Source organism: Rana temporaria, chromosome 2 (assembly GCF_905171775.1).
Source record: "Rana temporaria chromosome 2, aRanTem1.1, whole genome shotgun sequence".
Taxonomy (NCBI): domain Eukaryota; kingdom Metazoa; phylum Chordata; class Amphibia; order Anura; family Ranidae; genus Rana; species Rana temporaria.
Genome location: NC_053490.1, coordinates 213,528,653 through 213,556,226, shown reverse-complemented (window position 1 = coordinate 213,556,226; position 27,574 = coordinate 213,528,653). Strand labels below are relative to the sequence as shown.

General features: G+C 44.2%; 1 protein-coding gene across 1 annotated transcript; it reads left to right on the top strand.

Moving 5' to 3' along the window:
• Positions 1–17: 17 nt before the first annotated feature.
• C2H2orf49 (chromosome 2 C2orf49 homolog) lies at positions 18–27,507 on the top strand. The gene is made up of 4 exons (XM_040336401.1): positions 18–171; positions 18,585–18,748; positions 19,687–20,026; positions 26,618–27,507. The coding sequence occupies exons 1-4, from the start codon at positions 67–69 to the stop codon at positions 26,672–26,674; spliced, it is 666 nt and encodes a 221-aa protein (XP_040192335.1). The 5' UTR covers positions 18–66; the 3' UTR covers positions 26,675–27,507.
• Positions 27,508–27,574: the final 67 nt, after the last annotated feature.

Here is a 27,574-nt window from a genome sequence, read left to right as displayed (position 1 = left end):
TCTACGGCCCTGCAGCTGAGCCGTCACTTCCGGCCGAGGCGCAGGGCATTGTGGGAGGTGCTGGTAATGGCTCAGGTTGGTGGCCGATCAGTGGCTATGGGGCAGGACTGCGATCTTTTCCTGCACCCAGAGCTGCTTTCCAGGGATTTCCTGCTGTTGTCTCTAGAGCAGGTGAGGCTGGTGACTGTTGTGTCCTAAACCTAATGATTGTCCCTCGTTAGCAACCTCCCCTAACGTATACACTTAGAGAAATCATCAAATAGAACTGCAATGCATATTGATTGTCCCCCCTAATGTATACACCTAGAGAAATCATCAAATGCAACTGCAATGCATAATGATTGTCCCTCCTAATGTATACACCTAGAGAAATCATCAAATGCAACTGCAATGCATAATGACTGTCCTCCCCTAATGTATACACCTAGAGAAATCATCAAATGGAACTGCAATGCATAATGATTGTCCCCCCTAATGTATACACCTAGAGAAATCATCACATGGAACTGCAGTGCATAATGATTGTCCCCCCTAATGTATACACCTAGAGAAATCATCACATGGAACTGCAATGCATAATGATTGTCCCCCCTAATGTATACACCTAGAGAAATCATCACATGGAACTGCAATGCATAATGATTGTCCCCCCTAATGTATACACCTAGAGAAATCATCACATGGAACTGCAATGCATAATGATTGTCCCCCCAAATGTATACACCTAGAGAAATCATCACATGGAACTGCAATGCATAATGATTGTCCCCCCTAATGTATACACCTAGAGAAATCATCACATGGAACTGCAATGCATATTGATTGTCCCCCCCTAATGTATACACCTAGAGAAATCATCACATGGAACTGCAATGCATAATGATTGTCCCCCCTAATGTATAAACCTAGAGAAATCATCAAATGGCACTACAATCCATTAAGATTGTCCCTCACTAACAACACCCCTGTCCCCCCTAATGTATACACCTTGAGAAATCATCGAATTGAACTGCAATGCAGCACTAAGTCCTGTATGCAATCCACTAAGGGATCATTCACATTGTGTGACATGTTCTATTGCACTGTAAAATGTCTGTCACCATGGGGACACACGGGGAACAATTGTTTCCGATGTGTCCCATTCACACTGCAACACGGCCTAGCACTGCGCCTAAATGCGGACGTTATCACAGCACACAGAAACGCATCACACTGCTGTATGTTGCTTTAAATGAAATGTACATTTTGTACGCTTCAAATAAAGTTTGTACAAAAAAAAGGGGGGGGGACAGTGTGATGCACTGACCTGCGCACCACACTGCCTCCTACCGCAGCCGACAACAGTCTAAATTCAGCCTTAAAGGATAAGTTAAGTCAATGCTTCCTAATATGTTTCATTCATATCCAGGGTGTAACATGTTACTGTCCAGCAGCCCTTGCACTCCAATCCCCCGTCCCCATTGTGACAGCAGACCAGGGATCTTCTCCCTATACCCATGGCCACAATTTTAAATCACTGTGGCTGTGCGAGGCTCCACTCAGCCACATCATTCATTCACAAAGTTCTGTGAATGGGGGCGGGGGCTACAACTACCTTCAGCCATTGCGGCTTGTAGTTCTCAATGAACTACCAGGGCGCTGATGAGCACTCTACTCTCGTTCACATTGGAGCAATTTGACAGGTCAAATCGCATGACTATTGTCCGCAATGGCACTGTTCAAATCGGTGCGATGCCACATTGATTCAAAAGAGTAGTTCCTGTACTACTTTTGGCGATTTGGAGTGCGACCAGCATAGACATTTGTGCATGAAGCCACACAGATGTCTTCAAAGTAGCACTGACGTGCGGCATTGAAATTGTGCTTTTTCAATTGAAGTCGCACAATTTCAAAGCTGCATTTAATTTGAATGAGAGCTTAAGGTTGATTAAGCATTGATGCTTCCTGTTCAGCTATACTGACAGTCTGCAGGAGCCTGAGATTATTGCACCCGTGATCTGCTGATGCAATGCTCTGCAGGCTCTTAATAAATTAAATACAAATATTAAATGTACATTTTTTTTTTTTTTTTTTTACCTGAGGGTTTATTTTTTTGCAAAGGTGAACTTATCCTTTAAATTGATTGGAAAGTCTCTCTTTAAGAAAATAAAAAATAAATAAACTACATGTTATACTTACCGCCTTTGTGCAGTTGGTTTTGCACAGAGCGGCCCAGATCCTCCTCTTCTAGGGTCCATCTTTGCTGCTCCTGGCCCCTCCCTCCCTGACGAGTGCCCCCATAGACCAGCAGCTTGCTATGAGGGCACCCGAGTCAGAGCTCCCTGTATCCATTCAGACACGGACCCCTGACCTGGCCCCACCCCTTTCTCCTTTGATTGGCTAACTGACTTTGATTTACAGCCATGGGAGCCAATTGAGCCGTGGCTGTGCCCCAGCCAATCAGGAGGTGAGTCCCAGACTGCCGAGGGAATTGTGGACATCGCTGGATAGAGAAGGGGCTCAGGGTAAGTATTGGGGTGTGCTGGGGGGCCTGCTACACACACAGTTTTTTTATCTTGATGCATAAAGATAAAAAACCTTTTTCCTTTACAACTCCTTCCAATTATAACTCAGTCTAATCTGGAAGAAAAGCCACACAACTTGAATTAGCTAGCAAGCTTCACCACATAGTTCCACCCCACTAAATGATTGCATTTTTTTTTTTTTTGAAAACAGTATAAGGTTACATGTGTCCTGGGAGCCGCACCTGCCAGTGTACATCAAGCCATGCAAGTGAATGGCTTGACGCGGCAATGCTCTTGCAAATGCTGATGCTTCTTTGCATTGCCATTTAGCCACTCATGCACATTGGGGGTTATTTACGAAAGGCAAATCCACTCTGGGAGTGCAGTCGCTGTAGATCCAAGGGGGACATGCAAGGAAAATAAAAAACAGCATTTTAGCTTGCACATGATTGGATAATAAAATCGGCAGAGCTTTCCCTCATTTCAGATCTACCCCTCAGATTTACAGCGACTGCACTTCCAAGTAGTGCAAAAGGGATTTGCCTTTTGTAAATAACCCCCATTGTCTGTCTGATACATTTTCCAAATTTAGAAGTTCATGATTAATTCTTCATGATTTGCATAGGCTCACCACACATTTTACAATCTGATTGTACAACCTCCTTTAGAACTACCAGCAGTGTGTATTGCCAGGGCCTGCCTGGACAAAGATGGTTTAGAACGATTAGGTAGGTGCTCATATTACATTGTTTTGGTAAGTCTAAACTTGATTGTACAAAGTATATATGATCAGATTGTAACCTGTCTGGTGACTCTTGACAGGAGTGTGTCCCTTGACTACGTACTTTGTTCTCAAACGTTTTCTCATCGCAGAAACCTGGAAGGTGTGACAATGCTATGTAGATAGCGGCTGCTCTGCCACATTCAGTTTCTCTAAACTTTTCCAGGTATGTTTTATTACACAAATATTCTATCAGGAGACTAATTTGATATATTTACAAGTTCACTAAATTGGCAATGCAAGAATTTGCCTGAGGGCGTAATCACATTGGAACGCGGTGCGAGAAAGGTGCGTTTCGTACATGTTTCCTGCACCGTGACATGTGCAGGTGCCATTAATTGTTAGTGGCACCCTAAAACGTAGCCTTTTTGCAGATAACATACAGTACCATGTGGCTTGGTGCGGGTTTATTTGCAAAAGTGGTGCCTGCATTTGTGCATTTGGCAGCGCATTGAAATGACGCAAACTTTCCAGTGTAAACCAGTCCTAAGTTTTTTATGTACACAGGTGTATTCAACTACAGATATCTTTGCTGGATCTTTGTACCAAGAGTTGGCAGAAAAATGCAGCCTTAAAGAAGAGTTCCACCCAAATTTGGAACTTCCTCTTAACCCACTCCTCTCCCCCTTACATGCCACATTTGGCATGTAATTTTTTTGTGGGGGGAGTGGGGGCTTCAGCACGAGTGGGACTTCCTGTCCCACTTCCTCCATCCTGTAGGCGACTAAGCTTAATCGCCTTCAGGAAGGGGCTGCTGTAGGCGATCGCCTAGGACACGTCACAGGTCCTAGGCGATCTCCTGGCCAATTACACGGCGCGGCGGCGCTCGCGCATGCGCAGTGGGTGCCCGGCCGTGAAGCTGAAAGCTGTCACGGCCGGGTGCCCACACTGAGAACGAAGACGCCGGCCGGGGAGGGGGGGTGAGGAGCGGAGCCCCGGCCGGCGCGTCGCTGGAGCAGGTAAGTGTCTGTTTATTAAAAGCCAGCAGCTACACTTTTTGTTGCTACTGACTTTTAATAAACATACAAATGGCTGGAACTCCCCTTTAAGTCGAACTTTAGTCAAAAAATTAAGTCCTGCTAGATCACTTCAGGCTGGCCCCGTTTGTAGGTGTAACTATGTAAAACATTAAAAATAAGTGTCTATACTGTTTAAAATCCAGTAATACACTGTCTCACCTCTGCGCATGCTCAGTTGCTCCCTATTTTTAGGCACTATGCCAAATTTGTAGAGGCCGATCTGCTGACAGCCTTAAGATTTACTGTTCGGGTGCTCTGGGCTTCAGCAAAATGGCAGCCTCCAGCAAGTAGAAACAGGAGCAATGCTGGAGGCAATTTACAGCACACGCTCATTTTGGTAGCATAATTATTAATGTTTGATGTATGTTCCTTGCTAAAGAACATTGGTGTCAATTAACTAACAGATAAATACCGCTTGAATTTTTTAGATAAAATAACTCGTGCAGTAAAAAGTAAAAATGCATTATTTTCTGAATGCGTTAAATGTTTATGTTTTAAGATATTTAGAGCTTAAATTTTGTGTTTTTGGCGTCGATTTTTCATAATAATTTGATATGCTTTGCTAAGGCTCGGTTCACACTACTGCGACCTACGGTGCGGGAATGCCTGGATAATCTTCCTGTAATGTCGGATCCAAATCACATCAATATAGGTGAAGCTCCAACTTGGAGGCGACTTCCATTAAAGTCGAATAGAAATCGCCTTGAAGTAGTACAGCAACCTTTTCTAAAGTAGGAGTGACTTCAGTAGTGATAATTAAAGTGTTTGTTAAGCCACTAACTGATCGCTATATCATCCCTTCTGTCACATAAAAATCTGTGCCCTAGTGCCTGTGCTTTATAAAAATAAAAAGCTGATTTCTACCCATTTTAACAGTGTTTTCCAGCGATAACATTACTCCAGGCTGTCTGCTCTCCCCGTGTGTTAGCTCCAGCGGACGGGGCCAAGATTCCCCTGCTGACATCAGCCAGGGAGGCGAGGAGCTGAGAGACTGGAGTCATGTGATCGCTGGAAGACACTGCTAAATCAGGTAGAAATCTGCTTTATTTTTTTATTTTTTTTTAAATAAAGCACAGGCACTAGGACACAGCTTTTTATCTGACAGAGGGGATGATATAAAGATAGTTTTGAAGCAGTGGGGAGAGGAGCAGAGCAGCACTAGTGAGAGCTGACAGGCAGGTAGGGGAGTGGGAGGAGGACAGAGGGACAGCTGCAGATAGCTGCATCTGACAGGAGGCACAGCATCTGTCGGAGGCACGTACTCTGACCATGGTGTCAGAGCTCAGCAGCCACGATATATGGTGGTCAGCGTACAAAGGGGAGGGTAGAAACTGGCAGGATCAGCCAGGTTTTTTCAGGCGATACAGGGGGCTAAAACACACAGTGCTGTGCTGTTCATGCTTTAAGGGAACAGGATCCATTTTCTTTTCTTTGGGGTAACAAACACCTTAAGATAGCTCTTATTGACTAACATGGGATTTTTTACATGTCATGCGAATTGGGGTCTCACAAGTGTGAACTGAGCCAAACACTGCACCAGAAGGCACACAGCAATATTATGAAACTTTAAAGAGGTTGTCGAGCCATGCAACAATCCTTCAACAATCCCTTCTGCTATGTTAAACAATGTCCCTGGTGTATTTCTTTTAAAAAAACTGCCGCTCTGTACCTTATTTTATAACACCGATCGGCGCTCACGTGACCCGCTGCCTCTCTCCTCTCTCGAGCTGACCGCTCCAGCGGGCGGGGCTGGGAAACATCACTGACAATCAGTCAGGAGAAGAGAGGTGGTGGGTCACGTGACCCGCTGCCTCTCTCCTCTCTCGAGCTGACAGCTCCAGCGGGCGGGGCTGGGAAACATCACTGACAATCAGTCAGGAGAAGAGAGGTGGTGGGTCACGTGACCCGCTGCCTCTCTCCTCTCTCGAGCTGACAGCTCCAGCGGGCGGGGCTGGGAAACATCACTGACGTCAGTCAGGAGGAGAGAGGCCACGTGAACTCCGATTGGCGCTATAAAATAAAGTTCACAGCGGCAGTTTTTAAAATATAAACAGACACTAGGGACATTGTTTAACGTAGCAGAGAGGATTGTTGAAAGGCTGAAGGCCACTCTCTGCCAGTCCAGGCTCGGCATCATCACGACCATGGAGTCAGGATCTGCCCGATCCCTGGACCGACACCTGGCTCAGCCTCTTAGCGAGTCGCTGACATGCTGGGGAGTTTACTGGCTGTAAAAAAAAATGCCTGAAGCCAAAAACAGCAGCTGTAAAAACGTCCATGTGCATGAGGCCTTATGATTTTCCTGTTTTTTTTTTTTTTTTGCAGTATTTATCTAAGGCCCCATGTACACAGGACGCTGCTAAACGTATATTCAGAGGCAGTTGGATGCTTTTTTTTCAACTTCTCCTGAACTCATTCAATGTTATCCTATGTGACCATGTACACAGTCTCGTTTATTGCAGATTTAGGCAGTTGTGTTTAACAGCGTTTCTTTGAAAGCAAAAAAATGGGTTCAGACAAATATTTGTGTTTTGGTTCGTAATTACATGCACGTAACGGCATATGCCCTTTAGAAGCAAACTCATTCTAATGGCTAGAATTTTCATTTCTACAAGCCACTAGGATGAATATATACATACATGTGTATAAATGATGTCAGTACACTCAGATCTAAATGCAGGTTTGGGATGTTTAGTACTGCTTCAAAAGATGAATCTAAATGCTACATGTGCATAGATACATTGGCTAAAATGGGGCAGCATTCCGAAGCATGTCAAACGAAATAAATGCTTTTAAAAGCAGTGGTTGTTCTGCCCATGTACAGGAGGCCTACATTTGAAGTAACCACCATAGTGCCCCCAAGCCAGTAAAAAAAAAAATTTACTTGTGAGCTCTTAGGCTGCATTTGCACTAGACAATTTTGAATCCCGGGCAGATTCGCGGGAAATCTGCCTGTGATTTGACCACGCTGATGTGTGTGTATAACAAATCGCGGGACTCGCATTTGAATGACACCTCAAATGACGGTGCGGGTCTCCCGCGATTGTCACGCTATAATTTGCACTGCACTCTGCATCGCGGTAAGCATGTTGCCCCAAAGTAGCTCATTAACTTTTTTGGGCGACGTGCTACCCACAATGCAGATTTTTGCGATTGCAGTGCAAATTTTCGCGCGACAGACCTGCACCGCGATTTGAGGTGACATTCAAATGGCATCTAAAATGCGAGACCCACGATTTGTCATTCACACATCACGCTGTCAAATCGCAGGCAGATTCGTAGCAAATCTGCCCGCGATTCAAACCGCTGTAGTGTGAATGCAGCCTTAGGGCTTGTTTACACTGGCATCATTCTATAAAGTACAGCTAAAGACAACTCTATATTTGTCATGTTTGTCATTATCAACAAAAGTGATAGAAAAGGATAATTCCAAATTTTGGATTGTCCCCAGAACAGGAATACTGTAATGGGGATTATCTTCCAGTGGGGACATTAGTTCTGGTGACAACCAGGGATTCCCTCACTTCCTGTTTTGGGACAGGAAGTGAAGAGAAATCTTCCCAATGGGACACAGATGGCAAAAATATACCTTGCAGGGGTTATAACCCTTCCTTGCTTTTCACAGAGCCGTGTAGGTGTTGCAGACTGTCATTCTGAAGGTGATACTGCCACCTCCTGAATGTGGTGGTTTTTTTTTTTCGTTTTTTTACAGCTGAATGGACTTTTCGAATGGGAATACGACGCCATAACCCCAAGCCTAGTGTTTGGCTCATAGCTGTGGCATAGCTCCAATCACTTAGTTATGTTGTGTGAGGAAGCAGTACTGCCCACTGTACAGGAATGAGTGGGGTAATTTGTGCCGCTGCAGCATGTGTACACCCCTATCTAACTGATTTTGAGGGGGGTTGGGAGTGTAGTAAAAATGTGCCCCAAACACTTTTTTTTACAGCCCCCAACTGCAAATGTAGACTAGCCTTACTGAGCTGGTTTTGTAAAAAAAAAAAGAACATCATGCTATTTAGCAAACATTGGCTTTGGCAACCCAACCATTAGAAGAAGTTGCTCATGTGTTACTCAAGATAATGTTTGGCAAGACCTCAGATGAGTCTTGGGGCTGACCTCATGTGCTGCTGGAACTGTCAGATATTTAAAATGACATAGGTCAGCTGGCAGTGATTTTCTAGTAGTGAAAACTAGTGTATTTGATCAAAATTGGCAGAGTAGTCTGAAAAAAGGTAATATTTTTTTTTAACTGTTATTCTTGGCTCTGTTATACTTTACATATTAGTCCACATCTGTGAAATGCCTCCAAATGTGTGCCCACATAAAGTGTTTTCAAGGGCGCAGGACCTGAAAATGGGAAAATAGTAAGATGTTAGTGGTTGTAAAGGCTGAATATTTTTTACCTTCATGCATTCTATGCATGAAGGTAAAAAAACATTCTGTGTGCTGCTCCCCCCACAGCCCCACTAATACTCACCTGAGCCCCCTCTTGATCCAGTGATGTGCACAAGAGCCTCGGCTGTCCTGGGACTTCCTCTCCTCATTAGCTCTTACTGCTGTCAGTCATAGCCAGTGAGCCAATGAGGAAAGAGCAGGGGGTGTCTTATGGATGCATAGAGCAGGGCTCAGGAACGAGCACGCAGCTTGCTATTGTGGACACGGGGGAGGAGCCAGCAGCACAAGCAGGGGAGCCTGAGAAGAAAAGGATTGGGGCTGCTCTGTGTAAAACCACTGCACAAACGGGTAAGTATGACATGTTTTGTTTATTTTTTATATATTTTTTAAAACCAAACTTTTTTTTTTTTTAAATTGGATCTTTTTTATTTTTATATGCAAACAACATTGAAACAATACATACAAATTATACAAACAAAATCACATTAAACAAGACACAACCCAATAAAAGAAAAAAAAATGAGGACCCCCCAAACCACACCCCCTGAACAACTTGTACCTGTACGTGATTTTTTGCAATGGGGGCACACGCACTCACAAGGAGGGGGAGCCAATCGGCGGGTCCGGCGGACCTAATGTCTGCCGGCCCCCCGCATTCATTCCCCCAGAGAGGCAGAACGGAGATCTTCTGTTCTATCTAAGCAGGAACACAGATCTCTGTGTTCCCCCAGTCAGTCCATCCCCCACACAGTTAGTAAGCACCTCCCAGGGACATACTTAACCCTTTGATCGCCCCTGGTGTTAACTTCTTCCCTGCCGGTGTCATTAGTACAGTAACCGTGAATATTTTTTAGCACTGATCACTTTAATAATGTCACTGGTTCCCAAAAAACTGTCAGTCAGGTGTCTGATTTGTCTGCTGCAATGTTGCAAAAGCCTGCTAAAAAGCGCTTATCGCTACCATAAAAATATTCCATATTCCGCAATAACTTTTGCGCAAACCAACCGATATATGCTTAGATGGGATTTTTTTTTACCAAAAATATGTAACAGAATACATATTGGCCTAAATTGATGAAGAAATTCGATTTTAGAAACTTTTCTTTTTTTATTGGCTATGTTTTATAGCAAAAAGTCAATAACATATATTTATTTTCCAAATTTTGTGCTTTTTTTGTTTATAGCGCAAAAAGTAAAAACCGCAGAGGTGATCAGGTACCACCCAAAGAAAGCTTTCTTTGTGGGGTAATAGGACATCAATATTATTTTGGTACAGCTACATAAAACCGCAATTGTCAGTTAAAGTAACGCAGTGCCGTATTGCAAAAAATGGCCTGGTCATTAAGGGGGTAAAACCTTCTAGTGCTAAAGTGGTTAAACAGCCTTTGGCATTCAGCAGGTGAAACCGCTGCCAAACGTGACTCATTCACGTGGTAGGGGGCCACACTGCAACCGCATGCAGTGCGCACAGCTGCTCTGCAGTCGGTCAGCATTTTTAGGGTTAAAGCAGGCAGTGAGGAGGGGACATATCTTTTGGATGATATATGACCCTGAACGGACATATACTGTGAGGTATATTTTCTTCAGGGGATATACCCCATATGATTCATCCTTTACCTTGTGTAGGATTTTGATGCAACCTAGTTTCTTAAAGTGGCTGTAAATCTCTGACATGAACAATGAGCAAATCATATCCTACAGTGGAACCTCAGATTGCGAGTAGCGCTGTTAACGAGTGTTTCGCAATAAGAGCACTGTGTTTTTAAAAATCCTAACTTGGTTTGCGAGTGTTTTCTTGCAAAATTAGCAGGATTCAGGCCAAAGCGGTGTGCAGTACCGCGTTTGGCCTGAGGTGGGGGGGGGTCAGAAGAGCCGTTTGTAAATGCTCGAAAAGACACGGAAATGCTCCTTTGCCAAGGTCAGCCGAGCTGTCCTCGGGCCTTTCCTCTGTTTCCGAGGTTCTCCGGCTCCACCCGCCTCTGGCCATATGCGGTATTGCATGCCATTAAAGTCAATGCAGAACAAATTATTTTCGTTTCCATTGGCTTCAATGGGGAAACTCGCTTTGATATGCAAGTACTTTGGATTACGAGCATTCTCCTGGAACTGATTATTCTCGGAATCCAAGGTTCCACTGTATACTTGCCTTAATGCAAAGCACTGAATATGATTCCGGTCTGCTGCCTCCTTGCGCTTCTATCTGATTGAGTCATTTCTGACAGAGGTTATGCTGACTCCCAGGGAGAAGGGGAGGGGAACTCCAGCACACAGCCTGGGTTTGCAAGCCACAGCTGTGCATGTTTTCCTATGAGATTGTGTAGAGGAGGTGTGACCCTTCCCTCCAATCAGGTCTCAAATTACACTGAGCTGTGCAGAGAGTGACATCAGATCCCCGCCCCCTGCCTTCTGGAAGCTCAGAAATGCAGAAATTCTGGACGTTAGACTGCTGCCCAACAAACCCCTAATACAGGGGTCAAGTCCTGGGGAAAAAAGTGTGGGAACTCCCACCCAAGATCCACTCCCCCACCAAAAAAAAAAAAATGATACACTCATATGCATAATTACTAAACTGCATGTTTTTTTTTTCGATCCACTGTACCTTAGTAATCCTTTATGTTACTGGCCGCTTCCTGTATATGGATTCATCGGGTAGTGTGCGGGTGTTCCGTCGCTTCCTCGATGCCGCAATGTCTCCTGGGTGCTTTTGTCATTGAACTTGCGGCAGACCTCCGCAATGTCTCCTGTGAACAATGACAAAAGCTCCCAGGAGACATTGCGGCATCGAGGAAGTGACGGAATACAAGTTCTTTCTAAATCCCGCGATAACTTGCGGGAGACCTCCGCAATGTCTCCTGGGAACAATGACAAAAGCTCCCAGGAGACATTGCGGCATCAAGGAAGTGACGGAATACCCGCACACTACCTGATGAATCCATATACAGGAAGTGGCCAGTAACATAAAGGATTACTAAGGTTCGCCTGCCCTTGACAGTGACTGGAGCTGGGCATCGCCGCTTAGTGATGGATTGGCTCGGGCGGCTCGGCTGCTCTAGTCCTGCAAAGGGAACTACGTTCCTGCTGTGAAAAAAGTGCAGGAACTCCGTTGCCGCAGGACTTGAGCCCTGCCCTAATACCATCTGCTTTTAATTATTTTGATCTTTGAGTATCATAGTATACTGTACATGCTGTGAGAATTTTTTTTTTCCTGTGCTTTCTGAAGATTTAAAATATGCCTACTGTTTTATGGGATCTGACCCTCCTCGATTGCTTTCCATTTACCCTGTTTCCCTGACACTTATTGCCTTTGAGTAGGGCTGTTGTATTATTTCAGTAATTTAAATTTATATATATTTTATACTGATATAAGTAAGCAAACGTCTCAAAAATAATGTGAAAGTGCAAGAATTTGAAAAATAAATCCACGGAGAAAATCTTTAATAAATGTGCCATGTCAAATCAAACACCTCCATCAGGAAGATCAAGACTGCGGGCTTACTTGAGGAATATGACCCTCTGGTAAGAGTGGTCAAGTAAAGCATGTATGGTATTACTTCACATCACATCTCCTGCTCTTTCATAGAGCCCAAAAAGAAACCCAGTTAATTAAACATCACCCCCCGCCACCATCCACTTGCACTCATAGAAAAAGAGAAGAGCATATGCTCCACATAGTGTAAAATTTTAAAAATAATCTTTATTAAAATAGTATTGCACCTACAGGTAATATCATGTGATTGCGCATTAAAAAACATCTTCGGGTCACTTGCTGTTGTGCAAGGACATCAGCACCTGGCTCTGACCTACACGTTTTGTCACACGCAACTTCTAGGGCATGTCGTGTGATAAATCGCGTAGAGCATATTTTCCACCCACTAAAGTTCCTTTCATGTATAATAACCTAGCAACCATCGAATGTATAGCACTTAAACATATGGTTTTGCCGGTTGATCCTCTGCTGTTATTACATTTTGGTCAGAGATCAGAAAGAAACCTCCCAAAATAGGGGTATTGTATGAAATGAATTGATAATGTTGATGGTTTATTGGATTTGTCTCATCCTAATGTTATATAGCGGGGGTCGGAAAGCCATTGATCGCGATCTACTAGTCAACCGCTGGCAGCTGACAGGTAAATCACAAACACGGCCTTGCATTGCCAATGTCCCTCTCCAGCCTGTGCAGCTCTCCCCCCCTCATTGCAGATAGGAGAGTGGGACATATCACAGTACTGGATGGAGGGCGGTAGCTGCCGGAGTGAACTGTTCACATGAACCAGCAGGTAATTGGTTGCTAGGAAGCTGGTAGCAACCAATAACCAGCTTGTTAATGTGGAAAGTTAACTCCAGCAGCTCCTGCCTTCCATCTAGTATTGTGACAGCTCTCATTCTCCGCTCTGTTGCAAAGGGTACACCAGTATAAGGTAGAATAGAGTACGATGGGGGAGGGGAGGGGTGTTATATTAAGGGGGCAGAACACACTGCTATGGAAGGTGGGGGGCAGAGGCGCAAAGGACACTTCATTTGGGGAGGGGGGGGGGGGAGTGATGATGTGATGTGAAGGGGGACACAGGACACTGCTATAGAGGGAGGAGTAGAGGACACTACAGTGAGTGTGGGGGGGGGGGGGATGAAGGGGGCAGGACACTATGCTGTGGTGTCATTGGGGGCTTGATAGTTTTTTTTTTGTTTTTTTTTTAAAGGTAGTTTCTCCCCTGGGGATCTTTATTTCCTCCATGTTGTCCAGGTAGATCTCAACCTCTGAAAAGGTTGCTTACCCTTGTTATACAGTATTTACAGAGTATATGAATCTATTCACATCAGTATTTTTCCAAAATGGCTTAACAATTCTATGATTTTGTAATAATTCTTCCTACTCCCAAAAAAAATGTTTTCTCTAGTCCTCTTCCAGGATGGCACACCTGAGAGATGACTGTTCCCACCTGACTAAAAACACAATGGACAAATGAGGTTAAAAACCCCCGTCCTTCCCCCTGCAGCTCAGTTCTTGATTGTGTTTTCCTGGCAGCGAAACATTTTGTTGTTTTCCTGACCTGAAGTCGATAGCGGAAGGTTTCAACCCCTCAATACCCCCCCCCCCCCCCTTTGCTGGTCTTCCCACTTCCAGGGGTTCCCCTCTGAGGAGCTTTCCAGGCACAGGGGAAGTGTTCCTGGTGCTCCTGTGGATGTATCTCCCCCCTCCCCCCACCTTCCATCCTAGTTGCAGGGCTCGGGGGGTGAAGGGGCCAGCAGGTAAAGCACAGGAGTCTCCTGGCTGGGAACCGCCATACTTCCTGGTCATACGGCGTGGAGGGATTCTTCCACGTATGTGTGGTGCTCCAGGCCTCATCCTTGCAAGGCGAGCATAGGTTTCGGCGACCGGACTTGAGCAAGATGGCGGCAGGAGTCTCGGCCTTGAGGCCGGTGTTCCGTCAGGATCGGCAACACGTCAGATTAGGTAACGGAAGTGACGTTCTAGGGCTGCAACTAACGATTATTTTCATGAGTGGGTAACCGCTCAAAGAGAACCAGGTAATCTGATTCCTGTGGTCCGAGCCAAGGGTGCAGGCAGTGCAATCAAAATGCAGGTTAGGATGAAGGAAAAAAGCTGGGACAGCCGCACTCCAAAAAAACTCCTCCTTTAATTAAAAATCACAAAATACATGCCACAGCAAAAAACAGCACAACAAAAGAAAAGCTGACGTTTCGCACTATGCCTTAGTGCTTCTTCATAGCTATGAAGAAGCACTAAGGCATAGTGCGAAACGTCAGCTTTTCTTTTGTTGTGCTGTTTTTTGCTGTGGCATGTATTTTGTGATTTTTAATTAAAGGAGGAGTTTTTTTGGAGTGCGGCTGTCCCAGCTTTTTTCCTTCATCCTAACCTAACGATTATTTTCATAATCAATTAGTTGGCCGATTTATTGTTTCGATTAATCGAATAATCGGTTAATAACCTTAAAAAAATAAAAATGTGTTGTTGGGCAGATTAGAAAACACAAATTGCCACAAAAATGTTTTTCTGAAGCTTCTCCATTGAAGTATGTTGAACCCAAAAAACAAAATAGCACCGTTTTGTGTAAAAAAAAAAAAAAAAAGTCCTTGCCCTTTCCAAATACACAGCAGCTGAAAAAATCATGGATGTGAAACCATGTAAATGAACGTAGTGTATTTCTGCAAAAAGCAGGCCTGAGATGTTTAGTATGAGTACAAAAAGAGCAAATAATCGCTACTGTAAGGGGTTCGTTTTTTACTGTGGGACAGTGAAAGTAATATTTACACTAGAGATTTGCTCTTTTTGTATAATTTTCATAATCGATTAGTTGTTTCGGCCCTATGACGTTCTGACCAAAAACTGACTGCGCATGCGATCCAACACTTTTCTGACATTACACACTAGCAAACCCATCAGATAATGTAAAGGAAGTTTAGATTCATGCTCATTTTGTCAAGGGGAATCGGGTAGTTTTTTTTAAATCGAAGCCGTATCTACCGTTTTAGAGATACATCTTCCGACAGGCTTCCGACGGTCGCATCTATCGCGTCACGAGTAGCCGAACGTCGGTGCGCAGGCGCCGTATAGAGCCGCACCGACGTTCGGCTACTCGTGACGCGATAGATGCAGTCGGAAGCCTGTCGGAAGACTGTCAATCAAGAAGGAACGCCCAGTCCTGAAGACCATACCCGGAAGTGGCGGAGAAGATCGCTCTCTAAAATGGTAAGTACTGCTTCGTTTTTAAAAAAAACTACCCGATTCCCCTTGACAAAATGAGCATGAATCTAATCTTAATTTTTTTTTTTTTTTAGGGTGAACTCCCGCTTTAAGGCCCCTTTCACACTGGGGCGGGGGTAACATCGACGGTAAAGCGCCACTATTTTTAGCAGCTCTATTCGGTTTTACCCCCACTAGCGGCCGAGAGGGTTAAACACCACCGCAAAGCACCTCTGCAGAAGCGCTTTGCCGGTGGTATAGCTGCGGTGCTACATTGATTTCAATGGGCAGGAGTCGGTTTGCAGGTGCTATTTTTAGCGTTTATAGTGTCTGCAAATCAACCCAGTGTGAAAAGGGGTCTATGGGATACTAACCTCCACATCCCGATCGCCCTGAAACATCAGTCCCTTCTAAGGTTTGCGGCCCTTACAGAACAGGGGATCCAGCATTGACAGTTCCGAGTCCTCCCCTTCAGCCTAGCAGTGAGCCCAGGGGAGTTGACCAAGATCCTAGCAGGGGCAGTGGCTTACCTTCACCTTCAGGGGATCTCTACTAATTTATGGTCCTTCCCTACAGCAGGTGAGAGCAGACTTAGAAAAAATTATCTTCACCTTAGAAACCCTAGGATGCATAGTAAATTGGGAAAAGTCATCCCTCGAACCTTCCAAGTCAAGTCTTTCTGGTAGACGCAAGGGCTCAAAAGCCTTTTCTCACAGAGGAAAAGAAGGCAAAAGTGGTGGCTGCAGTTTCATTGTTGATGCAACTCTGAGACTGCTCTTGCACACACGTCATGCGAGTCTTAGGACTAATGACCTCTTGAATCCCAGTGGTCCATTCGGCAGAGCTTCATTCCAGAAAACTGCAGTTTTTCCTGCTTATCTCCTGGGACAGGAAGAGGGAGTCATTGGACGGGAAGATTTATGTCCTAGGAGATGTAAGAACCTCTCTAAGATGATGGCTAGACGAGGACAGATTGGCATCAAGTCAAACCTTGGCCCAGTGGAACCCGGTCAAACTAACTACCGACGCAAGCTCCTGGAGTTGGAATGATCACCTGGAGGATCTTCAGGTATCCTGGCTCAAGCAAAGAACTCTTGGCAGTAGGACAGACCCTGAGGGCAGGATTCAGGGGCAAGAAGTCCAAGTCTGTGTCTTCGGACAACGTAACAACTATCTTTTACCTAAACTGTCAGGGCGGGACAAGGTCCAGGAGTCTCCTGAAGTTGTCCCTGAAAGTTCTGGGTTGGGCCAAGGGGGTCCTTCCATCTATATCAGCGGTCTACATAAAGGGGACCACCAAAATAGAAGCAGACTTTCCATGTCGGCAGCCCATCCATCAGGGTGGAATGGGAGAAATCTTTTTTTCAGATAATTCTGCGCTTTAGGGTTCTGGATATAGACCTTTTTGCTTGCAGTAGGAACAGGAAAGTGGAACGGTTTCTCTCTCACCCGAGAATGGGGATTGGAGGGGGTAGACACCCTGGCAAAGGACTGGGAATGCAACCTAGTGTATCAATACACTAGCCCACTAGCATTAATTCCTTGTGTCCTACAGAAGTTAGTCCAGTTTAGAATGCAACCTCATCTTGGTGGTCGAAAGGAGTCGGGTTTGAAGAAATGGTCAGTCTCCCATCCACAGCACCTCCCCACCAGGCAGGATCTCCAACTACAGGAAGGCAGTCACTAGAAAGATTTATGCAAAGATCTGGAAAGTTTTTTTTCACGCTGGTGCCAGGATGGAGAGATCTCCAGGCCATTGGTACCAGTAGTGCTAGAATTTTTACAGGCTTGTGTGGACCAGAGAATAGCCCTGAACACCCTGAGAGTACAGGTAGCGGCTCTGTCTGTTTTGGACCAGAGGCTCACATTGAATCTACTAATCAATAGATTTCTGTTAGCTAGGTAGAGGTTGTCTCCCATTAGGATTAACAGATTCCCGCCTTGGAATCTGACGCTGATGTTGGAGGCGCTGATGGAAGCTCTGAGGCAAGACCCCGCTTTATCTCCTCAAGGGGGTCTCCCTATTTTATAGATCACAGTAAATCATTTTGCCTTCCGTTTGTGAAAATCTGAGGAACGAAATAGAAGAAAATTTTAATTTTACTAGGCGTCAGAAGGTGTTTGCTGATGTACCTAGTTAGGGTTAAAGATTTCGGGAAGTAAAACCACCTTAGTTCTGTTTAGTGGCTCTAAGAAGGGAAGGCTTCTAGACCAACAGTGGCCAGGTGGATTAGTGATACCATTGGAATAGCTTATAAGCAATCGCGGTCCCCAGTACCAGCCCATCTTAAAACTATTCCACAAGATCACTGGCGGCCTCTTTGCCAGAGCCTCAATAGAACAAATCTGTCGAACAGCCACATGGGTAAAGCAGAATACCTTCTTGAGACATTACAGAGTGGAACCGTTGTCACCTCATGATCTGGCATTTAGCAGAAAAAATTTTACAAGCAGTGGTCCCGCCCTAAGGTAGGCATTTAGCTTTTTGTTCCTCCTTCCAGGTGTGCCATCCTGGAAGATGGCTAGAGAAAATGAGAGAAACTGCGTTTCTGGGGAATCTTCCAGGGCGGCAGGCCTACTTCCCACCCATTGGTGTAGTTACTCTGGAAACCGTTTCCCTCCTGCACCAGGATAAATGAATACTTTGGCAGAATTGAGGTGCAGGGGTTTTTAACATCATTTGTTGATTGTATTTCCTGTCAGGTGGGACCTGTCATCTCTCAGGTGTACTGTCCTGGAAGATTTCCCAGAAACACAGTTACCGGTAAGTGTAACTGGTAATTTTCTCAAACTGAAATGTTAACCCCCTCAAGTGCAAGTGCCTTGAAGTGATAAAAGATTTGTCTGTCATGATAAACGTCTTTATATTTTATTAAGAAGGTTGGACTTGTCTTCTTTTCAACCTCACCTACTATGTAACTATGTATGTAACAGTCCAGGAAATTGCACCAAGTATTTACTTGTAATGCACTCCCATAGGTATGCATTGTTTGAGTTTTGAAGCTGCACTGCATCATCTGATCCAAAGTTTGCGATCATAACCAATCCCCCCCCCCCCCCACCTCAATTTTTTTAATTTGTATTTCTTTTACTACTGCGAGATGCCCACAATGTGTTGTTTTTTTTGTAATGTAGTTTGATAACAATAAGTTCTGAATTGTGTTTTTTGTTGATACAGAGAAATATTTTAGTGGAAGACTCCGTGAGGGACAAGGAGAAATTAACTGAAATCTTCGTCCAGCACGCCATGCCCCTTCCTCAAAGAGCTTTGCCGAAGAGTCGGTGGGGTAAAATGATGGAAAGTAAAAAAGGAGAAAAAAAGCACACCCAGCCACAGAAAAGGTATGGCGTCTTTTCTACTGTATTGGGGCACAATAAAGTCTCCAGTTGAATATTTATCCCCACACATCCCTTACGAAAAGTTTGTCATACTTGCCTGATCTGTGCAAGGGTTTTGCACAGAGCGGCTCCAGTCCTCCTTTTATGGGGTCCCCCCTGCGGCGCTCCTGGCTCCTCTTCTCGAATGCCCCCACAGAGAGCCACTTTCCATGGGGGCACGCTCCCGAGTCCTGCTGGTGTGTCCATTGACACAGACGGCAGGACTCGGCCCCGCTCCCGTGTTACTGGATTTGATTGACAGCAGCGGGGAGCCAATGGCTCCTGCTGCTATCAATCTATCCAATGAGGACCCGAGAAAGCAGCTGGAGTTGACCGGCTTCTGTCAGGCGAGCATGCTGGAAAACCAGCAGCCGACTGGCTCCCGATCAACACTCTCCGCCAATGGTGGAGAGCGCTGATCGGAGTGTTCTGGCGGTGGGCTGTCCCCCTGTCGGAACACAACAGCTCTCAAGCTTTCACATCTGAGTGAGAGGGGAGGGGCTCTTTACAGGCGCTGTAGCCTCAGTGTGAAAGCAGCCAGAGTGTAGAGGGAAATAAGTGCAAACATCCAATCTCATTTGTCCCAAAATGGACACACAAGTAATGGCAACCGGAGATCAATGAGAAAAAAAATTGGTGATGAGGAGAGGTTTTTGTGCTCTGGTTACCATTAGAAAAAAAATCGGTTACATGCAAAAAAGTTTAGACCTTGTCATGAGACTATTAATTTCAACAACAATCTTCCAATAATATATGATGTATATTTTTGTAAAATATTTCCTTTCCTTCCTTGTCGGCTGCCCCAGCAGACTCAGAGCTGTCTCCCAAGTGACATGGTTCTATAGCAGGGGTCAGCAACCTTTTCCACATTCATTGACATATATATATTTTTTTTTGTTAAGTTTCAGTGCAGAGAGTGGAAGAAAACGACCTCTCATAGTGTTCGATGGAAGCTCTACTAACACTAGCATAAAAGTGAAAAAGACAGAAAATGGAGACACAGCTCAGACACCTGATCCCTTGCATATGGAAAAAGCAAACAGTACTATCCTAACAGAACAGCCAACCAGCCCAGTGTCCAAACTTTGTTCTCCTTCTGCCAAAGCAGTCAACACTGGTAACAATGGACAGCAGGCCAGAAGCCCAGGAACCAATGCATCAACAGGCAAAGTAAAAACTGAAACACCTGCAAGTGCTGTAAAAATAAAAAGAGCTGCTCCAAAGGAGGACCCTGATGTGACAGTAAGTACACGCATTCTTGGTTTTGATTGCAATAGGCAAACTTAATTGTTTTATTTTCAGACATATTTTTTTGCTCTGGCAACTCAAATATCTATTCTAATATGTACAGTTCTGTGCAGAAGTTTTAGGCAGATGGGAAAACATGTTGTAAAGTAAGAATGCCTTCAAAAATATGTTTGGTTTTAAATCAGTTTACAAAAAAGTGAGTAAACAGAAGAAAAATCCAAATCAATATTTGGTGTGACTACCTTTTGGCTTCCATACTGGCCCCAATTCTTACAATTGAACACTTTGTACACTTGCACAAAGTCAGGAATTTTGTAGGGTTAGAGTCAGGTGTAGGTTTAAAACTGGGTGAGGAACAGCCAAACTTGGCTACTAAGGTGAGGTTGTAGAAGGCGGTTTTATGTCACAGGTCAAACTAGGGTTGCACCGATACCCAGTATTTGCCCGAGTACTTGTACTCGGGCAAATGCTCCAGATGCCTGACCTGGTACCTTTTGTATGAAGAGGCGGCTCCAAGCTGGCCTAAATTAACTATTCCCTTTATTAACTGGTGCAGCCGCTCAGTGCTTTATAAACTGTATGTGCACTACAGCAGAGACTCTCTTTGCTTTCTCCCTCTTCATAGGCTCAGTGACGACAGTGGCAGCCATTGGCTCCTGCTGCTATCAATCACAGTCAGCGAGAGGGCAGCCATTCTCTGTGTGTTTTATGGACACACAAAGCCATCATTAGAACAAGCCTGCACAAGTGCCTTCATAGCAAGCAGCTTGCTATGGTGGGCACTAGGCTGGGGGGAGGAGCCAGGGGTTTTGATGAGGTTGGGTCCAGTGAATGAGGAGGATCAGGACTGCTCTGTGCAAAACCATTGCATAGAGCAGGTAAGTATGACATGTTTGAGAAGAGTAGATGGGTGAGTACACCGGATAAAGAGCTGACTCAATTCCTTCACTTTACCATCACTTTTTATGAACTTTAAGTTGTACTAAAGGTTCAAATAAAAAAAAAAAAATAACATGTCTTACCTCTACTGTGCAGTTAATTTTGTACAGAGTGGCCCCGAACGCCATCTTCTGGGGTCCTTCGGCAGCTGTCTCAGCTTCTCCCCCGCATTAGATAACCCCCTCTGGGATGCACTCTCCCAAAGGGGTTACCTTGTGGGCACGCTCTTGAGTCCATAGACACGAATGCTGGACTCGGCCCCCGGCGTCCGAGTCATTGGATTTTGATTGACAGCAGCAAGAGCCAATGGTTGCTCTGCTATCAATCTATCCAATGAAGAGCTTAGAAGCCCGGGCCGAGATTCAGCGCGTTCACGACGCAGGACTTTCAAAGGCTCAGGTAAGTAAAACGGGGGGCTGGGGGCCGGTAATTATCAGATGTTTTTTCACCTTAATGCATAGGATGCATTAAGGTGAAAAAACAGGAAGGTTTACAACCCCTTTAAGAAATTGAGTGGACTTTTTAACAACATTTTTTGCTGATATGTTGATGATTTTTGCGCTTTGGAATTTTTGAAGAAATGGACACATTTTTATGGTATAGCACCAGAACACTTTATACATTGTGTTTGCACATATAACACATATGTGTTTTATATGATGATGTTTTAAAGAGCTAGCACACGTTATATCATTTTTAAAAATGTTCTTTATCAAGTTTTGTCACACTGTTATCATTTAGCAGTGCCAATTCACCCATATACTCTTCTCCACTGATCCCACACCAGTGGGTACAACTGGGGTGGGCTGCAGTTAATTAATTTCCTGGCACGGAACACTATTCCTCTAAGTATGACATGTTTGTTCATTTAAAAAAAAACTCTATCAGCTGAAGGCTTAGTGAAACTTGAATATTGTCTATTATATCCAAGGGTTCTGGGATCAAATGTTTTAAAAAAAAATTATACACAACTGTTATTGATTTTTTAAAACTTAAAAAAATTGAAAGGTCTTACTTGAGGGAATTAGGGTCAATTATTCTATAAAATCTGGTTTGTAGATAAAGTAATTTCATCAATGAGATTTTGAAAACTGCAAACGAGCCCCTCACCAATCCACCAGGAGACTTCTTTTTCCAAATCTGAAAAAAAAAAAATGTAGTCAAATTTATAGTTTTAAAGCGGGAGTTCACCCGAAAAACAATTAACATTAGATTGAGGCTCATTTTGTGAAGGGGAATCGGGTGTTTTTTTTTAAATCGAAGCAGTACTTACCGTTTTAGAGCGCGATCTTCTCCGCCGCTTCCGGGTATGGTCTTCAGGACTGGGCGTTCCTATTTTATTGACAGGCTTCCGACAGGCTTCCGACGGTCGCATACATCGCGTCACGAGTAGCCGAAAGAAGCCGAACGTCGGTGCGGCTCTATACGGCGCCTGCGCACCGACGTTCGGCTACTTTCGGAAAATCGTGACGCGATGTATGCGACCGTCGGAAGCCTGTCAGAAGCCTGTCAATCAAATAGGAACGCCCAGTCCCGCAGCCCATACCCGGAAGCGGCGGAGAACATCGCTCTCTAAAACGGTAAGTACTGCTTCGATTTTAAAAAAAACACCCGATTCCCCTTGACAAAATGAGCCTCAATCTAATGTTAAAAAAAAAAGTTTTTTTGGTGAAACTCCACTTTAAGGGAAAATTTGAATTTGAGTCATCTGGTGAAAAGTTTAGTTATTGTCCTGTCTCCATTTCCAGATATAAACAACATTACATAGAAACACATAGTAGACTATAAACAAACATGCATGATTTAACGCTCCATTCACACTTGTGCTACTTTGGGTGCAACTTTGATGCGACTTGGATGTGACTTGTTGTCCCTCTGCAAAGTCGGACCCACTGTTGCATGTAAAAATTTCAGGTACGACTTTCATGCAACTTTTGAGGATTAGCATTGAAGTCTATGGCCCTCAAATTGCATGAAAGTCAGACCAAAGTAGTTTAAGTCGCACATGTATGAATGGTTATCATTGGAAAACATGGGGTACAACTTCATGTCCAAAGACACATGACACGTCGCACAAGTGTAAATGGCTTCTTAGGAAAGAATAAATTACAATTCATTGTAAAAAGAGAGAGAGATGCGCCAATCTAAGTGCAGTAAATAGAACATTTAATAGGGATGTATGTCACATACAGCCAAATGGCTACTCACAAAACATGAGAGGTACAGGGCATATAGCTGGTAGTGCAGGCCCAGTGTCACTACGGGTGGTCAGCGATCCCTGGTCCGGATCCACAATCCTCGGCAGACAGGAGAGCTGGATGAGATAGAAGTCCAGTGTTGCTGGGAGCCACGGGGGAGCAGAAAACCAGATGCGCCGATCGAGACGGCGTGCGTGTCCGCGTGGAGCGCAGCGTGCCGTTGTCGCACCGGAAGTGACGTGGAACACGGAGCCAGCCAATGGGATGACGCATTTCACAGCCCCTGCTGTTTCTTCAGGATGGGTCTGAAGAAACGGCGGAGGCTGTAAAACGCGTCCCATCCCATTGGCTCCCTCAGTGTTCCACGTCACTTCCGGTGCGACAACGGCACGCTGCGCTCCACGCGGACACGCACGCCGTCTCAATCTGTGCATCTGGTTTCCTGTTCCCCGTGGCTCCCAGTAACACTGGACTTCCATCTCATCCAGCTCTCCTGTCTGCCGAGAATTGTGGATCGGGACCAGGGATCGCTGACCACCCGTAGTGACACTGGGCCTGCACTACCAGCTATATGCCCTGTACCTCTCATGTTTTGTGCGTAGCCATTTGGCTGTATGTGACGTACATCCCAATTAAATTTTCTATTTACTGCACTTAGATTGGCGCATCTCTCTCTCTCTTTTTACAATATATTGCAGAGCTTGCTTCTGCTTCAGGGCTGCTGCTGCTTGTGGATATACATGTATTTGGACTCTCCACTGGATTTTTATTGGACATTAACGTTTAGTGCCTTTTTTATTTATTTATGGACCATACAATATTATCCTATCGACCATTATTGTGTATGCTCTAATAATCGTGCGCCATCTTACCACATTTTTTATATTGATTACAATTAATACTTTGCTTGACACAATCTAAACATTTTGATGATCCAAGATAAGGCATTTTTTATGATTTCCTCAAGCTCCATTCATACTTGTACAACTCCAAAGCAGAATTGTGCGACTTTGGTGCAACAATTTATGCAACTTTGGATGGGTGCCATTTGGATGTGATTTGTTGTCCTTCTGCAAAGTCGGACCCATTGGGGTTGATTTACTAAAACTGGAGAGTGTAAAATGTGGTGCAGCTGTGCATTGCTAGTCAGCTTCTAACTTTAGCTTGTTCCATTAAGCTTTGACAGTAAAACCTGGAAGCTGATTGGTTTCTATGCAGAGCTGCACCAGATTTCGCACTCTCCAGTTTACTTCCTCCTTATTTCCCTGCAAGGGTAAAGCATAATAGGCTATTATCAGGGCAGGACTTAGGGTGGTGGGGGCCCCTGGGCTTGAGTGTTGAAGGGGCCCCCTGGAGCCGAGAATTGGGGGGGATCGAAGTTGTTGAGCGGGGGGGGGGGCGAATTGAAGTTGTTGAGCGGGGGGGAGCGCATTAAAGTTGTTGAGCGGGGGGGATTTTGCAGTTGTTGAGGGGGGAGTGCCTCTCACCTGTGCCAACAGCCAGGGCCACAGACTGTCATTAGCCCGGCTGTCGGCTTTCTTCCCTTCAGCAGCCACAGTCCTCCACACACCGCTCCGGTTCCTCCTGCTTCCGTGCTGCCTCCTCTTGCAGTGCGGGAAATTTAACCCTTTTGCGGGACTGCGGGAAGAAGCTGTCTGTGCGGGAAAGTCCCACAGAATCCGTGCGTGTTGGGAGGTATGCGCAGGGCCGCCATCAGGAATTTTGGGGCCCCTTGCACAGCTTAAGGCATGGGCCCCCTGAAGCAGAGAACCTAGGGGGGGTGGGGGTGCTGCCGCCTGAAATTGAGAAGCGTGGGGGCTGCCGCAAATTGAGAAGCGGGGGGGCCTTTACAAAAAAAAGAAGAAATAAAGAAGAAAACAAATATATATCAATATATGTAGCCATCCGGGGCCCTGGGGACCTCTGGGCCTTTTAATAAAAAATTAAAAAATAAACAAAAATAAAAAAATAAACATTTATAAAAAAAATAAAAAAGGGGGGGTTGCCACATGGGGCCCTGGGGACCTCTGAGCCCTTTAATAAAAAAATATATATATATATATATATAAAAAAAAATGTAATTTTTTTTATAAAAAAATAAAAAAGGTGGGTTGCCATCCGGGGGCCCTGGAGACCCCTGGGCCCTTTAATAATAATAATAAAAAAAAAAAATATATATATATATATATATATATATATATATATATATATATATATATATATATATATATATATATATATATATATATATATATATATATATATATATATATATATATATATATATATATATATATATATATATATATATTATATATATATATATAAAAATATATAAAAAAAAACATTTTTTTACAAAAAATAAATAAAAAAAAGGGGGGTTGCCGTCCAGGTCCCTGGGGGCCCCCGGGGACCTCCGGACCCCTAAAAAAAAAAAAAAAAAAAAAAAAAAATTTTTTTTTTTTTTTTTTTTTTTTTTAAAGGGGGCCCCCTATTGGGTGGGGCCCCTGGGCTTGAGCCCAGTCAAGGCCAATGGTAAGTCCGGCCCTGGCTATTATGCATCGCATTGTAGCCCATTATGTGTCACTTACCTAAAACCGAAGCCTGCGAAGTCACTGCTGTCCCCACTAGCAGCGAGCGTCCATCTTTACCCCTCTTCTTTCCGGGGCCGTGAACTCCGGCTCTGTGACTGGTCGGAGTCGCGTGACGTCACTCCCGCACGTGCTGCCAGTCACGGCATGAACCCTTTAGAAACGGCACGATCTGCCCTTTCTAAAGGGGGTATGTGAACGGCTTTCTTGTAAATATTTCCTAAACTGTGGAGGTTTAGTAAATATTTTAAGCACCTACATGTGAGCCTTAATATAGGCTTACCTGTAGGTAAAGGTGGTTGTACAGGGTGTACAACCACTAAGGCGATGGTAAACTGGATTCAGACTCGAAGCAAGTCCAGATACAGATTTAAGACAATTCTGTTGAGCCTAAACTGTGCATGTAGCCAAAAATGTTTTATTTAGTTTTGGATAAAGTAGGTAGTGGATAAAATCGCTGTCTATATTGTTCTCAGTTTTTTTTTTGTAGGGAGACTATTCTGGTGGTCCAACAGGAAGTGAGAGGAAGTCTCTCCAAAGTGAGGGAAATATCCCTTTTACACCGTTGCCACCTGAAGAGAGGGTCCTCATTGGAATTTTTTCTCTCACCTTTTGTTCTGGTGACAGTTAGAACACTTTTGCATTTGTCTTTTTTTTTTTTTGTCACCTGGAAAATGGTTACCAGGACAAAATGAGAAGATGACACTACACAGTGGGGCACAGATGGCAATAAAAGTCTGTCAGGGGTTCTAACCCTTCCCCACTCTATCATAATAAAAAAAAAATGACCTACTAGTGGCCATTTATATTATTTGGTATGGAACAGTAAAACAATTGTTTAATTTCATCTCTTCCAGAGTGACGTAAAACCAACAGAAGCAAAGAAGAAGATTACGCATGTTACATGGCCTTGATTTTTACTTGGTGAATCGTGTCTTTTTTTAAAAAAGGACTTTGGGACAGAGCACACTGGGATGTTTGGATCTAGTCCCTCTGCTTAGAACCTCACAGAACTGTTGCCATGCAGTACAAAATTCAGACTTTTTGATGGAGGATCAGAGAAAGTGGTTGGTCGACACAGAGACATTACAGGACCAGGAACGCGCATCTTCACATGGATCACATCTTCACATATTCATTTCTTTACATTTCAGAGCCGTTAAGTAGTCTTTGTGTGACTGTTTGTTCCTGGTGTTTGTGTTCTGGAAAATTGTACAGAGTAGACCTATTTTGCGTGTTTAGAATTCATTATATTATTTTTGTATTCTAAATGGTTTTGGATTGCTGTGTCATGTGTAGTCCTTTGATTAATTTGGGTTCTTTCAGGACTATGATGATTTAGAGGGGGTAAAATGCCATATTCCTGTAGAATTGCCTACAGATCTCATTGCCATTGGACAACCTTGTCTTCAAAAGCAGACCTTCTGTCTTTCTACCCAGCAGTGTCTTTTGATGAACCACCTAGCTTTGGAGCATTACCACCATTCTTTTCCAATTGGAACCACCCTTGGGATTCTGTCAAGTAGAGATGATTTATTTAACTTTTTAATAATGCACTAATTGAAGATTTAACTTGTATTACAGGCTGAACTTGCCAATTACAGTCAATGCTTCAAATTGAAGTTGGCTTTGATGGGTACTCGTAGAAGGTGGGTTGAGTTGATTAAAGTAAATGTTGCATAGAGGATTTTAAATGAGTTGGGAGGTCACTAGAAAACTTGCGATATCAGTTTAGGAAGGTTAAAAACATTTTTTCGGTTAGCTGCAGATATACCTGCACTGGGTCATAAATCCCTTCAAGCAGGTAAGGTTTT